At 51.1% G+C, this 17854-nt stretch overlaps 1 protein-coding gene across 1 annotated transcript; it reads left to right on the forward strand.

The window, feature by feature from the left end:
- The first annotated feature begins 4151 nt into the window (after nt 1-4151).
- On the forward strand, nt 4152-15362 carry PGLYRP2 (peptidoglycan recognition protein 2). Its single transcript, XM_030821857.1, has 5 exons — nt 4152-4693; nt 7400-8470; nt 11880-12090; nt 14081-14378; nt 15259-15362. Exons 1-5 carry the CDS (start codon nt 4633-4635, stop codon nt 15346-15348), a joined length of 1731 nt encoding a protein of 576 aa, XP_030677717.1. The 5' UTR covers nt 4152-4632; the 3' UTR covers nt 15349-15362.
- The last annotated feature ends 2492 nt before the right edge of the window (nt 15363-17854 follow it).

The following is a 17854-nucleotide window of genomic DNA, read 5'->3' on the forward strand; positions in this document are numbered from 1 at the left end:
GACAAAACTGGACAAAGAACCTTCCAGCACTGTAAGTACAGCCTAGGTTGAAGGGAGGAACAGCAGGTCAGGGAGCTGGGAGGGAGTAAGGGGAGCAAGGGGTAACCACGGAGGCTCCCTGGAGGAAGGGTCCTGCCCCAGAAGGTCACAAATCCTACGTAGACGCTAAGGAAAGAGCCTGCCATCCATGACATGTCCCTGGCTTAAAACAAGGCAGTCTCTGCCCCAACTCCAAGCTTTAAAGGGAAATCAGGCGGGGTGCAGTTGCTCACGCCTGTCATCCCAACACTTTGGGAGGCCAAGGCGGGTGGATTACCTGGGGTCATGAGTTCAAGACCAGCTTGGCCAATGTGGTAAAATTCCATCTCCACTAAAAATAGAAAAATTAGCTACCCTTGGTGGCGCACGCCTGTAGTCCCAGCTACTCAGGAGGCTGAGGCAAGAGAATCACCTTAACCTGGGAAAAAAGAAGATGTTACTAAGAAAATTGTACAGAAGAGGAAGTATGTTTACTAACCATTAAGTAGAAGTGTGTCATCATAAAGGTCTTCATCCTCGTTGTCTTCATGTTGAATAGGCTGAGGAGGAGGAAGAGAAGGGGTTGGTCTTGCTGTCTGAGGGGTGGCAGAGGCGGAAGAGGTGGAGGAGGTGGAAGGGAAGAGAAGAGAGGCAGACACACTCCATGTAATTTATTGAAAAAAAAATCCACGTGCCAGGTGCAGTGGCTCACGCCTGTAATCCCAGCACTTTGGGAGGCTGAGGTGGGCAGATCACCTGAGGTCAGGAGTTTGAGATCAGCCTGCCCAGCGTGGTGAAACCCCATCTCTACTAAAAATACAAAAATTATCCGGGCATAGCGGCAGGTACCTGTAATCCCAGCTACTCAGGAGGCTGAGGCAGGAGAATCGCTTGAACCCAGGAGGTGGAGGCTGCAGTGAGCTGAGATTACGCCACTGTACTCCAGCCTGGGGGACAGAATGAGACTCTGCCAGAAACAAAGAGAAAGAGAGAAAGAAAGAGAGAAAGAAGGAAGGAAAGAAGGAAGGAAGGAAGGAAGGAAGGAAGGAAGGAAGGAAGGAAGGAGAAGGGGAAGGGGAAGGGGAAGGGGAAGGGAAGGAAGGAAGGAAGGAAGGAAGGAAGGAAGGAAGGAAGGAAGAAGAAAGGAAGGGGGGCAGTCTGGGCGCGGTGGCTCACGCTTGTAATACCAGCACTTTGGGAGGCCGAGGCGGGCGGATCACGAGGTCAGGAAATCGAGACCACAGTGAAACCCCATCTCTACTAAAAATATCAAAAATTAGCCGGGCGTGGTGGCGGGCTCCTGTAATCCCAGCTACTGGAGAGGCTGAGGCAGGAGAATGGCGTGAACCTGGAAGGCGGAGCTTGCAGTGAGCTGAGATCGCGCTACTGCACTCCAGCACTCCAGCACTCCAGCCTGGGTGACAGAACGAGACTCCGTCCCAAAAAAAAAAAGGAAAGAAAGCAAGAAAGAAAGCAGGAAGGAAGGAAGGAAGGAAGGAAGGGAGGGAGGGAGGGAGGGAGGGAGGGAGGGAGGGAAGGGAAGGAAGGAAGGAAGGAAGGAAGGAAGGAAGGAAGGAAGGAAGGAAGAAGGGAGGGAGGGAGGGAGGCAGGGAGGGAGGGAAGGAGAAGGGAAGGAAGGAAGAAAATATGGAAGAGGAAGTATATTTACTATTCATTAAGTAGAGAATCATCATAAAGGTCTTCATCCTCACCATCTTCATGTTGAGTAGGCTGAGGAGAAGGAAGAGGAGGGGTCTTGCTGTCTCAGGGGTGACAGAGGTGGAAGAGGTGGAAGGGGAAACAGGAGAGGCAGGCACAGTCCATGTAATTTTTATTGAAACAAATCCAGGTATAAGTTGACCCTCACAGGTCAAACCCATGTTGTTCAAGGGTCAACTGTACTCCGTATGACACTCTAATGGTGGACATATGTCATTATACATTTGTCCAAACCCATAGGATGTACACCACCAAGAGCAAACCCTAATGGAAATGATGAATTTTGGGTGATAATGATGTGTCAGTGAAGGTTCATCGATTGTAACAGATATACCATTCTGGTGCTGGATAGTGATAACACGAGAGTCTGTGCATGTGTCAAGGCAGGGGGTAGAACTCTCTGTAACTTCTGCTCAATTTTGCCACGAACCTAAAACTGCTTTAGGCCAGGCATGGTGGCTCACGCCTGTAATCCTGGCACTTTGGGAGGCTAAGGCAAGGCAGGAGGATCCCTTGAGTCCAGGAGATTGAGACCAGCCTGGCCAACATAGCGAGACCCTCATCTCTATAAAAAATTAAAAATAGAGGCCGATGCAGGTGGATCACCTGAGGGTCAGGAGTTCAAGACTAGCCTGGCCAACATGGTGAAACTCCTTCTCTACTAAAAATACAAAAATCAGCCGGGAGTGGTGATAGGCACCTGTAAACCCAGCTACTCGGGAGGCTGAGGCAGGAGAATAGCTTGAACCTAGGAGGCGGAGGCTGCAGTGAGCCGAGATTGTGCCACTACACTCCAGCCTAGGCAACAGTGTGAGACTCTGTCTCAAAAAAAAAAAAAAAAAATAGCCTGTAATCCCAGCACTTTGAGAGGCCAAGACGGGTGGATCACCTGAGGTCGGGAGTTTGAGACCAGCCTGGCCAACATGCTGAAACCCCATCTCCACTAAAAATACAAAAATTAACTGGAAGTGGTGGATGGGCACCTGTAATCTCAGCTCCTTGGGAGGCTGAGGCAGGAGAATCACTTGAACCTGGGAGGCAGGGCTGCAGTGAGCAGAGATTGCATCACTACCCTCCAGCCTGGATGACAGAGGGAGATCCTGTCTCAAAAATAATAATAATAATAAAAAAATAAAGCTGGGTGCAGTGGCTCACGCCTGTAATCCTAGCACTTTGGGAGGACGAGGCAGGAGGATTGCTTGAGGCCAAGAGTTTAAGACCAACCTGGCCAGCACAGCAAGACTCCATCTTTAAAAATAATAATAATAATAAAACAGTTCTAAAAAAAGTCTTAAAATTATTTATCGGCCAGGCATGGTGGCTCACACTTGTAATCCCAGCACTTTGGGAGGCCAAGTTGGGTGGATCACCTGAGTCAGGGGTTCAAGACCAGCCTGGCCTACATGGCAAAACCCCGTCTCTACTAAAAATACAAAAATCAGCCAGGCATGGTGGCACATGCCTGTAATCCCAGCTACTTGGTAGGCTGAGGCAGGGAGGCATGAGAATTGCTTGAATCTGGGAGGTGGAGGTTGTAGTGAGCTGAGATTGTGCCATTGCACTCCAGACTGGGCGACAGAGCGAGACTCCATCTCAAAAAAAAAAAAAAAAAAAATTATTGGTGACTTAGATTTTCAGCACTGCCTTAAATTTTGTGGCAAAGAGGATGCCTCAACCTAGTCCCTGCCTCAGCCCACAACCTTCACATGGTTCTACCAGGCAGAGCTCCTATCCCCAAATCCTGGGAAACGAGCTTGGAGGAGGACATTTTCTCTTACTCCCCTGGGAAGTGTCCCCCATTCACTCTATCCCTTAGCACCCTACATCCTGAGCCTCCAATGTGTGCCCAGCTTTTTTCTGGGAGGTTCCCAGAAAGAGGACACCTGAGGAGGCTCCAGGGGTAGCCCCCAGGGGAATCCCAGGCCTGGCTTAGGCTGGACATTCCCAGGCCCGCCCTGGCTGAGTCTCCAGCCAGTGGGTCTCCTGGAAACTCCCCGGGCTGGTTTTGAGGTGGGAGCCCCACAGGGAAGCAATTTACATACACAACAGCCCAGTCATGTCAACCTGCCCCATCTGATGCCAAAATAAAGGGGAGATGGGCCCATTCTGCAGGTCTCAGTCACGGGCGCCCGGAGAAGAGGAAGGACATTTCACTGTCAGCCCAGGTGAGTCCAGAAGCCAGCTCCTGGGACAATGCCAGGGTCCTGAACACTCATGCTCAACCCCTGCTCTTAGCTACTGCTGGTGGCTTGGAATCAAGGGCTGGAACTGGATGAGAGGTGACAGCCCCTGGTCCCCGTGGGCTCAGAGCAGGCCTCAGCAAACACTGTCCTCGGCCCCTGCACCCTTGCTCTGCCTGAGCCTGAAGTGTTGGTTGCAAAACAAGCAGAAGGCAGTGCCAACTTCAGGCCTCTGCTTTTCTCCTCTCCCTCAACACAGCCGGTCTTACCAGTACAGCAGGCGGCAGCTGAGAGTCCCCTCTGGTGGCCAGCAGCGGCTACAGAGCTGTCACTATGGGGAGGGACAGGACTTGCTGCGTTGCCTCAGTCTACCTCTCTGGAGAATAGGCAGAGTTTATGGAGTCTGAATCATCTGGTCTCCAGGCCCCTCCGGGGATGGGCCTGGCTTACTGACCACTGACCTCAGCCTAGGAGGGACAGAAGAGACTGGGGGAGACCATGAGGCCCAGATGACCTTGACCCAGGGTACGCTGCCCCATGTCCCTGCTGCCTCCCGCCCACAGCTCTGCGAGAGGCAGGTCTGTCATTCGCCGCTGGACTTTGACAGTGGCCAAAGGCTCTGCTCAGTTCTCTGTGCCTGTCTCCGTCCAGCACTGCCGAGGTTCTCTGCCGAGGCCAACCAGAAATACTCCTTGGAAGCTGGAATCCTGCAACAATGGCCCAGGGTGTCCTCCGGATCCTACTCGGATTGCTACTGTGGTCAGACCCAGGGACAGGTGAGTCAGGGAGCAGAGTCCTGGGACCAAACCTCTTGGCTCTGCAGAAGGTGTACTGCTGTCCCATCTATGACTTGCCCTGCATGGAGTGAGGCTGGAGACTCAAGCTCTCAAAGAAGCTCCAGCATGGGGACATAGATATTCCCATCTCCACAGAGTCAGGGCAAAGTTAGGGGGAGGAATCTGGGGCCTGGGGAGCAAAAGTAGGAAAGGCTTCCTGGAGGAGGAGACATAAGAGCTAGGCTAGGAAGAAAGAGAAATGATTTGGTGGAGAAGCCAGAAAGGGCATTTTTTGCAGAGAAGAACAAAGCTACACAGGTTAGGTGATGGACTGGAGAAGAATCTAGATTCTAGACAGAAGAGTTGGCAAGTAAGACTTCCTGGATTCAAATTCTACTACTGGCCAGGCCTGTCATCCCAGCACTTTGGGAGACCAAGGCGGGCAGATCACTTGAGATCAGGAGTTCGAGACCAGCCTGGCCAACACAGTGAAACCCTATCTCTACTGAAAATACAAAAATTAGCCAGGCGTGGTGGCAGGCACCTGTAATCCCAGCTACCCAGGAGGCTGAGGCCAGAAAATTGCTTGAACTCAGGAGGTTGCAGTGAGCTGAGCACTACTGCACTCCAGCCTGGATGATAGAGCAAGACTCCGTCTCAAAAAAACAAAACAAAACAAAAAAGGCAAATCCTGCCTCTGCCACTTCCTGCTGAGTGACCTTAGGCAGGTAACTTAACCTCTGTGCGCTTCAGATGCCTCATCTGTAAAGGGACACCATCTTAGTCCCTTTGGGCTTCTATGCCAGAATACCTGAAACCGAGCAAATTTGTAAAGAAGAGAAATTTACTTTCTTGCAGTTCTGCAGGCTAGGAAGTCCCAAATGCCAGTGCTTTGATCTTGGACATCCCAGCCTCTAGAACTATGAGAAATAAATTTCTGTTCTTTTTTTTTTTTTTAGACAGAGTCTCACTCTGTCGCCCAGGCTGGAGTGCAGCAGCATGATCTCAGCTCACTGCAACCTCCACCTCCTGGGTTCAAGAGATCCTCCTGCCTCAGCCCCCCAAGTAGCTGGGATTATAGGCACCCGCAACCGCACCCGGCTAACTTTTGTATTTTTAGTAGAAATGGGGTTTCACCATGTTGGCCAGGCTGGTCTCAAACTCCTGACCTCAAGGGATCCACCCACGTCGGCCTCCCAAAGTGCTGGGATTACAGGCATGAGCCAGCACACCTGGCCAAATTTCTGTTTTTCATAAATTACCCAACCTCAGAGATCTGTTATAGCAGCACCAATGTACTAAGACAGGGGCTAATAGGACCTACCTCACAAGGGTTGTGAAGATTAACTGCATTAAGTTATTAATATATAAGTCACCTAGACTAGTAGCTAGCACATAGTAAATGTTTACTGAATGTTAGCTATTATTTGGTAACCCATCTCTGAACCAGCTCTGAGCCTAACTTTAGCATTTCTAGGTTTGCAGTTCAGCCACTGACATTTCCCCAACATGGCACAAGCCCATCCTGCTCTTCCCCCTGCCTCCCAGGCATCTTTCTTTCTATTTTATTTTATTTTATTTTATTTTATTTTATTTTATTTTATTTATTTATTTATTTATTTTGAGATGGAGTCTCACTCTGTCACCCAGGCTGGAATGCAGTGGGGGGTTCTCGGCTCACTGCAACCTTTGCATCCTGGGTTCAAGCAGTTCTCCTGCCTCAGCCTCCTGAGTAGCTGGAGTTACAGGTGTGTGCCACCACACCCAGCTAATTTTTGTATTTTTAGTAGTGACGGAGTCTCACCATGTTGATCCGGCTGGTCCTGAACTCCTGACCTCAGGTGATCCACCTGCCTCCGCCTCCCAAAGTGCTGGGATTACAGGCGTGAGCCACTGTGCCTGGCCCTTTTTTTTTTTTTTTTTGAGACAGAGCCTCGCTCTGTCACCCAGGCTGGAGTGCAGTGGCGCGATCTCGGCTCACTGCAACCTCCACCTCCCATGTTCAAGTGATTCTCCCATCTCAGCCTCCCAAATAGCTGGGATTACAGGCACACACCACCATGCCTGGCTAATTTTTGTACTTTTATTACAGACAGGGTTTCACGGTGTTGGCCAGGTTGGCCTTGAACTCCTGATCTCAGGTGATCCACTCACCTCGGCCTCCCAAAGTGCTGGGATTACAGGCCTGAGCCACCGCAGCCAGTCCCAGGCATCTTTCAAAATACCTTTCCCTCTAACATCCCCAACTTTTAACTTCAATTCATCACAAAAGACCATCCATCTCTCCCTCTCAAGATCTGGGGACTCTTCTACTTTTGTCCACTGCAATGTCACTACCTACCTTCTGCCACCTTCATCTCTCACCTCCACACTGTCTCCCCTTTTCTATCCTGCACCCCAAAAATCCATTTCCTTATGGCAGCCAAATAAATCTAAGCCTAAGAAAGGAGTCTTAGAATGCCAGGTTCGTCACACCTCTGTCCTGCTCATAAACCTGTCATGGCTCTCCAGTACTCACAGACAGTCTGAGCTTCTTAACCAACAGGCAACAGTCTGTGTGCCTCAGTTTCCTCATCTATACAAGGATAGTGTTGGGGGTCATGGGGTTATCACATGGAGGGCTGGGAGCATTGGGAAGATGTGGAATCAATACAAGGAGGCTCAGGAATGGGTGTGGCTGGGCTAACACATTCTTTCCTCCTGCAGCCTCCCTGCCCCTGCTCATGGACTCTGTCATCCAGGCCCTGGCTGAGCTGGAGCAGAAAGCGCCAGCTGCCAAGGCCAGACGCACAGTTTCTGCATGGCTGATGTCAGCCCCAAACGCTGGCCCCCACAATCACCTCTACCACTTCCTGCTGGGGACACAGAGCCTCAATGCTGCAGAGTTGGATCCCTGCCCACTGAGCCCAGAGCTGCAAGGCCTGACCAAGGAGGTGGCCCGACATGATGTACGAGAAGGGCAGGAATACGGGGTGGTGCTGGCACCCGATGGCTCGACCGTGGCTGTGGAGCCTCTGCTGGCGGGGCTGGAGGCGGGGCTGCAAGGGCGCAGGGTCATAAATTTGCCCTTGGACAGCACGGCTGCCCCTTGGGGGACTGGAATCACCTTTCCAGATGTTGCGGCCATTGCTCCAGATGTAAGAGTCACCTCCTCCCCAGGACTCAGGGATGCCTCTCCAGATGTCACCACTGCAGATATTGGAGCCAACTCTCCAGATGCTACAAAAGGCTGTCCAGATGTCCAAGCTTCCTTGCCAGATGCCAAAGCCAAGTCCCCACCAACCATGGTGGACAGCCTCCTGGCAGTCACCCTGGCTGGAAAACTGGGCCTGACCTTCCTCCAGGGTTCCCAGACCCAGAGCCATCCAGACCTGGGAACTGAGGGCTGCTGGGACCAGCTCTCTGCCCCTCGGACCTTTACGCTCCTGGACCCCAAGGCATCTCTGTTAACCATGGCCTTCCTCAATGGCGCCCTGGATGGGGTCATCCTTGGAGACTACCTGAGCCAGACTCCTGAGCCCCGGCCATCCCTCAGCCACTTGCTGAGCCAGTACTATGGGGCTGGGGTGGCCAGAGACCCAGCGTTCCGCAGCAACTTCCGACGGCAGAACGCGGCTGCTCTGACTTCAGCCTCCATCCTGGCCCAGCAGGTGTGGGGAACCCTTGTCCTTCTACAGAGGCTGGAGCCAGTACACCCCCAGCTTCAGTGCATGAGCCAAGAACAGCTGGCCCAGGTGGCCGCCAATGCTACCAAGGAGTTCACTGAGGACTTCCTGGGTGAGGAAGTTCCCCACACCCTGTGATCCTTCCCATTACAGATACAGACGCCCCCAACCCCGTATGTTCAGGGAAGTTGAGGACTAGGAGAGTCCAGAGGGGGCAATAAGGGATCTGGTTGGGGGTGGGTGGGACAGCTGCACAGGTGAGGAAATGCAAGAGTTGGGCCTTGAGGGATGAATAGGAGTTCATCTGATTTTGTTTTGTTTCATTTTATTTATTTGCATTAATTTATGGGGTACAAGTGTAACTTTGTTTCTCACATAGATTGCATAGTGGTCAAGTCTGGGCTTTTAGGTACCCATCACTCTGATAACATACATCGACCCATTAAGCAATCTGTCATCATCCTCCCTCCTCTTTCTCCCTCACCCTTCTGAATCTCCACTATCTATCTTTCCACACACTACATCCATGCATATACGTTATTTAGCTCCCATTTATAAGTGAGAACTTATGGTATTTGTTTTTCTGTGTTTGACTTGTTTCACTTGAGATAATGGCCTCCAGTTCCATCCAAGTTGCTGCAAAAGACTTTCTTTCTTCTTTTTTTTTTTTTTTTTTTTTTTTTTTTGAGTCTCTCTCTGTCGCCCAGGCTGGAGTGCAGTGGCACGATCTCAGCTCACTGCAACCTCCGCCTCCTGGGTTCAAGCAATTCTCCTGTCTCAGCCTCCCGAGTAGCTGGGACTACAGGCATGTGCCACCATGTCTGGGTAATTTTTTGTATTTTTAGTAGAGATGGAATTTCACCATTTTATCAGGATGGTCTCGATATCCTGACCTTGTGATCCACCCGCCTCGGCCTCCCAAAGTGCTAGGATTATGGGCGTGAGCCACCGTGCCCAGCCAACATTATGTCATTTTTTATGGCTGAGTAGTATTCCATTTCCTGCTGACCACTGTAGACAGCCTCCTGGCAATCACCCTAGCTGGAAACCTGGGCCTGACCTTCGTCCAGGGCTCTCAGACCCAGAGCCATCCATGCCTGTGATATATATCATATTTTCTTTATCCATTTCTCTGTTGATGGACACTTAAGTTAATTCCTTACCTTTGCTATTGTGAATAGTGCTCTGATCAACATGTGAATGCAGGTATCTTTTTAATATAATGATTTATTTTCCTTTGGGTAGATATCCAGTAGTGGAATTGCTGGATTGAATGATAGTTCCAATTTATTATTATTATTATTATTATTATTATTATTATTATTATTATTTAGACAGAGTTTCACTCTTCTCTCCCAGGCTGGGGTGCAATGGCATGATCTCGGCTCACTGCAACCTCCACCTCCAGGGTTCAAGCGTTTCTCCTGCCTCGGCCTCCTAAGTAGCTGGGATTACAGGTGCCTGCCACCATGCTCAGCTAATCTTTGTATTTTTAGTAGAGACAGAGTTTCACCATGTTGGCCCAGGCTGGTCTCAAACTCCTAATCTCAGGTGATCCACCCACCTCAGCCTCCCAAAGTGCTGGGGTTACAGGCGTGAGCCATCACCCGGCTTTTCTGTCTTTTTAATAATAGCTATTCTGATTAGAGGAAGATGATATCTCATTGTGGTTTTAATTTGCATTTCTCTGATGATTGGTGTTCAGCATGTTTTCCTTTGCCTATTGGCCATGTGTATATCTTCTTTTGAAAAATGTCTATTAATGTCTTTTGCCCACCTTTTAGTGGGTCTTTCTTTCTTTCTTTCTTTCTTTCTTTCTTTCTTTCTTTTCTTTCTTGAGTTGAGTTCCTTGTAAATTCTGGATATTAGTCCCATACCAAGTGCATAGTTTGCAAATATTTTCTCCCATTCTGAAGGTTGTCTGTTCATTCTATTGATTATGTCTTTGCTGTGCAGAAGCTTTTTGGTTTAATTAAGTCCCATTTGTCTATTTTTGTTTCTTTTGCCCTGTGCTTTTGAGGTCTTAGTCATGAATTCTTTGCCTAGCCCAATGTTCAGAAGTGTTTTCCTTAGGTTTTCTCTGGTATTTTAGAGTTTCAGGTCTTACATGTAAGTCTTTAATCTATCTTGAGTAATTTTTTTTTTTTTTTGAGACAGAGTTTTTGCTCTGTTGCCCAGGCTGGAGTGCAAAGGTGTGATCTCAGCTCACTGCAACCTCTGCCTCCTGGGTTCAAGCGATTCTCCTGCCTTAGCCTCCCATGTAGCTGGGATTACAGGTACCCACCACCATGCGTGGCTAATTTTTGTATTTTTAGTAGAGATGGGGTTTCACCGTGTTGGCCAGGCTAGTCTCAAACTCTTGACCTCAGGTGATCCACCCACCTCAGCCTCCAAAAGTGCTGGGATTACAGGCATGAGCCAGCGCACCTGGCCTTGAGTTAATATTTGTATATGGTAAGAGTTAGGGGTCCAGTTTCATTCTTCTGCATATGGTTGGCCAGTTGTCCCGGCACCATTAACACCATTTACTGAATAGGGAGTCCTTTTCCCATTGCTTATTTTTGTCAACTTAGTTGAAAATTATTGTTTGTAGGTGTGCAGCTTTACTTCTTGGTTCTCTATTTCATTCCATTGGTCTACGTGTCTGTTTTTGTAACAGTACCATGCTGTTTTGGTTACTATAGTCTTGTAGTATAATTTGAAGTCAGGTAATACTTGCTCGTTTTGCTTAGAATTGCTTTTGCTACTTGGGCTCATTTTTGGTTCCTTACGAATTTCAGGGTAGTTTTGTCTAATTCTGTGAAAAATGACATTGATATTTTGATAGAGATTGCATTGAATCTGTAGATTGCTTTGGGAAATCTGATTTATTTTTTTCTAGAAAATGAGGTCTCACTATGTTGCCCAGGCTGGTCTTGAACTCCTGGGCTCAAGCAATCCACCCACCTTGGCCTCCCAAAGTGCTGGGATTACAGGAGTGAGCCACCATGCCTGCCCCCACTCCCAATTTTTTTTTTTTTTTTTTTGAGACAGGGTCTTGCTCTGTCGCCCAGGCTGGCATGCAATGGCACAATCCCGGCTCACTGCAACCTCCACCTCCCAGGTTCAAGCGAGTTGTCTCATGCCTCAGCCTCCCAAGTAGCTGAGATTACAGGCATGTGCCACCAGCCTGGCTGATTTTTGTATTTTTAGTAGAGACCAGGTTTCACCATGTTGGCCAGGCTGGTCTCAAACTCCTGACCTCAAGTGATCCACCCGCCGCCTTGTCCTCCCAAACTGCTGGGATACAGGTGTGACCCACTACGTCCGGCCCACCCCCAATTTTTTTTTAATAAAAATAAAATAGATTTAGTTGAGTATAGTTAGTTGGTCCCCAGGCAGGACCAATGTGGGGTGAGACTGGACCCTTTCCAAATCTGAGAGGAGGCTGAGGGATGGTCTGTATGTGCGCTTTAATGGGGGTGGTGGGGGCAGGCAGAGAAACACTTCCTGACCCCAGCCTTGAACCCCCTTGCCTGTAGGATGCCCGGCCATCCACCCCCGCTGCCGCTGGGGAGCGGCGCCTTATCGGGGCCACCCGAAGCCGCTGCGGCTGCCGCTGGGATTCTTGTACGTGCATCACACCTACGTGCCTGCACCACCCTGCACGGACTTCGCGCGCTGCGCAGCCAACATGCGCTCCATGCAGCGCTACCACCAGGACACGCAAGGCTGGGAAGACATCGGCTACAGGTAGGAGGGACCCGACCGGGGAGGGGGCGGGGCCCACGCTTGGGGATGGGGTCTGAGTGGGCGGAGCCTGATGCAGGGGACCCGGCTTGAACCCGAATAAAGCTGGCAAGGCCAAGGAGGGGTCCTGATAGGTAGAGCCAAGTTGGAGAGGTAGCGAGGTAGCGTGGCCTAGGCTAGGGGCGGGGCCTTAATAGGGACCGGGAATAGCTAAACCGTTGAGACTCGAGTCAGGGTAGAGAAGTAGTACAGGAGGCGGGATCTGGGAGAGGAGCGGGACCTGTGGCAGAGTCCGGGTCTGGGGCCAGGCAGAGGTGGCCTAAAACAGATAAGGAGGTCTGGTGCGGTGGCTCCCGCCTGTAATCTCACCACTTTGGGAGGCTGAGACGAGAGGATCGCTGGAACCCAGCGGTTCGAGACCAGCCTGAGCAATATAGGAAGACACCCCCCCATACCACCCATCTCTACAAATAAAAAAACTCAAAAAGGCCAGGCGCAGTGGCTCACGCCTGTAATCCCAGCACTTTGGGAGGCCGAGGCGGGCGGATCACGAGGTCAGGAAATTGAGACCATCCTGGCTAACACGGTGAAACCCCGTCTCTACTAAAAAATACAAAAAATTTAGCCGGGCATGATGGCAGGCGCCTGTAGTCCCAGCTACTTGGGAGGCTGAGGCAGGAAAATGGCGTGAACCCGGGAGGCGGAGCTTGCAGTGAGCCGAGATCGCGCCATTGCACTCCAGCCTGGGCGACAGAGCGAGACTCCGTCTCAAAAAAAAAAAAAAAAAAAAAAAAAAAAAAAAAAAAAAAAAAAAAAAAAAAGCCGGGCGTGGTGTTGCGTGCCTGTAGTCCCAGCTACTCCGCAGGCTAAGGTGGGAGGATCGCTGGAGCCCAGGATTTCGAGGCTTGAGTGAGTTATGATCCCATCTCTGCACTCTAGCCTGAGTGACAGAGCGAGAACCCGTCTGGAAAAGAAGAAAGAGGCCGGGCGCGGTGGCTCACGCCTGTAATCCCAGCACTTTGGGAGGCTGAGGCGGGCGGACCACCTGAGGTCGGGAGTTCCAGACCAGCCTGACCAACATGGAGAAACCCCGTCTCTACTAAAAATACAAAATTAGCCGGGCGTGGTGGCGCATGCCTGTAATCCCAGCTAGTCGGGAGGCTGAGACAGGAGAATCACTTGAACCTGGGAGGCGGAGGTTGCAGTGAGCCGAGATCGCGCCATTGCACTCCAGCCTGGGCTACAAGAGGGAAACTCCGTCTCCAAAAGGGAAGGGAAGGGAAGAAGGGAGGGGTGGCGAGGGGAAGGGAGGGGAGGGGAGAAGGCTGGGCACAGTGGCTCACGCCTGTAATCCCAGCACTTTGGGAGGCCGAGGCGGGCAGATTGCCTGAGGTCAGGAGTTCCAGACCAGCCTGGCCAACATGGAGAAACACCGTCTCTACCAAAAATAAAAATTAAAAAAAAAAAAAATAGATGGGCGTGGTGGCGGGCGCCTGTAATCCCAGCTACTTCGGAGGCTGAGACAGGAGAATCTCTTGAACCCGGGAGGTGGAGGTGGCAGCGAGCCGAGATCGCGCCCTTGCACTTCAGCCTCAGCGACAAGCGTGAAACTCCAACAAAAAAAAAAAAAAAAAAAGGAAGGAAGGAAGGAAGGAAGGGAGGGAGGGAGGGAGGGAGGGAGGGAGGAAGGAAAAAAGAAAACAGAAAAGCGCTCTGAATTGGGCAAGAAGTGGACTCGAGAAAAGTCAGAGGTGGGGAGGAGGAGGGCAGAAAGGGGCGTGCCAGTACTGAAGGGCGGATCCAGAGAAACCGAACGGTTCTAGAGTGGCAGCCGGTGTGAGAGTGGAACAGAGCTGGATGGGGCACAGGCGGCGCGACCGCGCGGGTCTTGAGGTCGGTGGCCCTTGGTACACCAACAGAATCGGGGAGAAGCGGATAAGGGCCCGGGCCCCCCTCACGCCGCATGGTGCTTGCTTCTCCCTCCCCTCTGCAGTTTCGTGGTGGGCTCGGACGGCTACGTGTACGAGGGACGCGGCTGGCACTGGGTGGGCGCCCACACGCTCGGCCACAACTCCCTCGGCTTCGGCGTGGCCATAGTGGGCAACTACACCGCGGCGCTGCCCACCGAGGCCGCTCTGCGCACGGTGCGCGACACGCTCCCGAGTTGTGCGGTGCGCGCCGGCCTCCTGCGGCCAGACTATGCGCTGCTGGGCCACCGCCAGCTGGTGCGTACCGACTGCCCCGGCGACGCTCTCTTCGACCTGCTGCGCACCTGGCCGCACTTCACCGCGGTGAGTCTTCGCAGCCTGCACTACCACGCCCCGCCGCCCCTCCGTCTACACAAGCTCCACGAGGCCCCTGCCCCCTGCCTGTAACAGCTGTGCCCGCACAGCCTCAGCCAGGCCCCCAACTTCCCTGCGGCACGTCTATTCAGGCAACCTAGGCCCAGCCTTTGCGGGTCACTCTGCGGGCAACATCCCTGATCCTGTGACTTCTGCCTATGCAGCCTCAGCTCAGCCCCAGACCCAGCCAGCCTGTCCTTTCCCCAGCTCCTAATACCTCTACCTTTCCAGCCAGGGCATGGACCCTGACACCCGCCAACAGCCCCTCCGCCCTCACAACCTCAGCCTGGCCTTCATGACTTCTCTACCCAAGTCACAACCCGTCAGGCTGCACCACTTCATCCTGGCCTGCCGAACCTTGACCTCACCGCTGCCCCTACCCGAAGGCCCTCTGTCCACACAACACAAACCTAGGCTGTGACCTTTTGCCTTCACAACTTCTGTCCAGTCCTTAATCCTGTGTTGCAATTCTCTGCTCAGACAATCTCAACTCTGAGGTTGCTTGTTTCATCCCTGACTCCTTAACCCCTGATGACAACTCTTATGCCAGCACAACTTTGACCTGATGACCTCATCCCAGCCCTTGACTGCCATCACTAAAACAACTTTAGAATCACACCTGAACAATCTCATGCTACCTACATACTGCCACTCCATTTCATTAAGCTATTGACTAGCATATCCATCTCGGCCTATAGTTGGCTTTGTCCCCACTCTCTCACTTTGGGCCACTGTCTCCTCCCTGATCCAGGGTTCCACCACCAGGAGGGCAGACCCAGCCACACACCACAACCACCCCCAAGCCTCACACTCTCTTGTCTTTTTCCAGACTGTGAAGCCAAGACCTTCCAGGAGTGTCTCTCAGAGATCCAGGAGGGGGCCACCCCCAAGGACCCTGCCAGCCACAGACCTCCAATAAAGACAGCATGGAAATAAAGTCTCTGTTCCTGTATCATCACGCATTGTCTTAGTTTGGGTCTTCCCAAAAGCAGACCTTAAGACAATAATTCCAGTACAAGTAGTTTATTGAGAGGAGATCCCAGGGCAGGGCACAGTGGCTCACATCTGTAATCCCAGCACTTTGGGAGGCCGAGGCGAGGGGATCACCTGAGCTCAGGAGTTTGAGAACAACCTGGGCAATAGAGTGAAATCTCATCTCTACAAAAATTTTTTTTTTAATTATCCAGGCATAGCTAGGCGCGGCGGCTCATGCCTATAATCCCAGCATTTTGGGAGGCTGAGGAGGGTGGATCGCCTGAGCTCGGGAGTTCAAGACCAGCCTGGCCAACATGACAAACCCTGTCTCTAAAAAAATACAAAAAATTAGCCAGGAGTGGTGGCACATGCTTGAGGTAGGAGGATCACTTGGGCCTACGAGGCAGAGGTTGCAGTGAGCTGAAATCGCACCACTGCACTCCAGCCTGGGAGACAGAGTGAGACCCTGTCTCAAAAAAAGGAAAAATTATCCAGGTATAATGTTGTGTGCCTGTAGTCCCAGCTACTCCGGAGGCTGAGGTGGGAGGATTGCTTCGGCTGGGAGGTCGAGGCTGCAGTGAACCATGATTGCGTCACTGTACTCCAGCCTGGACAACAGAGTGAGAGCTTATCTCAAAGAAAAAAAAAGAAAGAAGGAAAGAAAGAGGAAAGAAGGGAGAAAGGGAGGGAGGAAGGGAGGGAGTGAGGGAGGGAGGAAGGGAGGAAGGAAGGAAGGAAGGAAGGAAGGAAGGAAGGAAGGAAGGAAAGAAAAAAAAGAAAAAGAAAAAAAAGAGAGGTGAACAACCCAGGTACCGACACAGGGAACTGGAGGCAGCCAGGAAATAATGTGTTTTCAAGCAAGTTTCCACTGTAGGCAAGACAGCTCATTCTCACTGGGAAGCCCTGGGGGAGAGCATAGGACACATACCTGAGTCATCCCACACAAGGGTTGAGGGAGCTGGAGTATTTATACACGAATTCCCATCAGTTATTAGGTGAGGGCTGCTCTCAGGGACATGTTAATTCATTGGCACTTTTGGAATGCTTGTTACACGGACATAGTGGACTCCATCTGCTAGACACAAATGGCTGCAAATGTCACCTCCTCAGGGAAGTCCTCTCTGATTTCTCCAGCTCAAAGAGTGGCATTTTTGCTCAGCATTCACTGCAGCCTATTTCCTTCTAGGTCCTCCTTACCAGCTAGAAATGTCTCATGTATGAGTTTAGGATCTTATCTACCTCCATCATCTGTGAGCTCCAGGAAGGCAGAAACCAAGTTTGGTTAGTTCTCTGCGGCCTCTCCAGCATCTAGCATGTAATAGGCACTCGGGAAACATTTGTTGACTAGAAAAAGGCTTACGTGAATCTTTTGAAACTGATATTATCGTCTTGTACAAATAAGGAAACCGAGGCTCAGAGAGAGGAAATGACTTGTCTGAGGTCACACAGAGGGAGAGGGGCCAGCTGGTACTCGGCTCCTGGACCAGATTGATGCTGACTCATTTATTCCTCAGAATGGCATTTATTCACTTCTGGCTTTCAAGTAAACAATTGTGGAAGCCTAACAGAGATAGAAGAAAGTGCTCCCAAGGGCACAGCTTGATGAATTTTCACAACAGCATACACCCATGTAACCAGGACCCAGCTCAAGAAATAGAACATGTTAAGCCAAGCATGGTGGCACACATCTGCAGTCCCAGCCACTACAGAGGCTGAGGCAGGAGGAGTGCCTGAGCCCAGGAGTAGGAGACCAGCCCAGGCAACATAGTGAGACCCTGTCTCTTTACAAAAAAAAAAAAAATTAAAATTAGCCAGCCATGGTGGCATGCACCTGCAGTCCCAGCTACTCAGGAGGCTGAGGCAGGAGGATTGCCTGAGCCCAGGAATTCCAGGTTGCAGTGACCCACAATCATGCCTGGTAATAGCCACTGCACTCCCGCCTGGGTAACAGAACAAGGCTTCGTCTCTCTGGGCATAGAGGCTCATGCTATTCCTGTATTCCCAGCACTTTGGGAGGCTGAGGCATGAGGATTGCTTGAGCCCAGGAGTTCAAGACAAGCATGGGCAACATAGTGAGGCCCCATCTCTACAAAAAACAAACAAAAAGTTAAAAATTAGCCAGGTAGCATGCACCTGTAGTCCCAGCTACTCGAGAGCCTGAGGTAGGAGGATCGCTTGAGCCCAGGAGGTCGAGGATGCAGTGAGCTGTGACTGTGCCACCGCACTCCAGCCTGGCCAACAGAGCAAGACCCTGTCTCAAAAAAAATCTTATTAAAAAAAAAGAACATGCTAAATTTGTGTTATGTGAATTTCACCTCAATAAAAAAAAAAAAACAGGCCAGGCATGGTAGCATGTGCCTATTATCCTATCTACTTGGGGGGCTGAGGTGGGAGGATCACTTGAGGCCAGGAGTTCAAGAACAGCCTGGGCAACAAAGCAAGACCCTCAT

This window comes from Nomascus leucogenys, chromosome 10 (assembly GCF_006542625.1).
Source record: "Nomascus leucogenys isolate Asia chromosome 10, Asia_NLE_v1, whole genome shotgun sequence".
Classification (NCBI taxonomy): Eukaryota; Metazoa; Chordata; class Mammalia; order Primates; family Hylobatidae; genus Nomascus; species Nomascus leucogenys.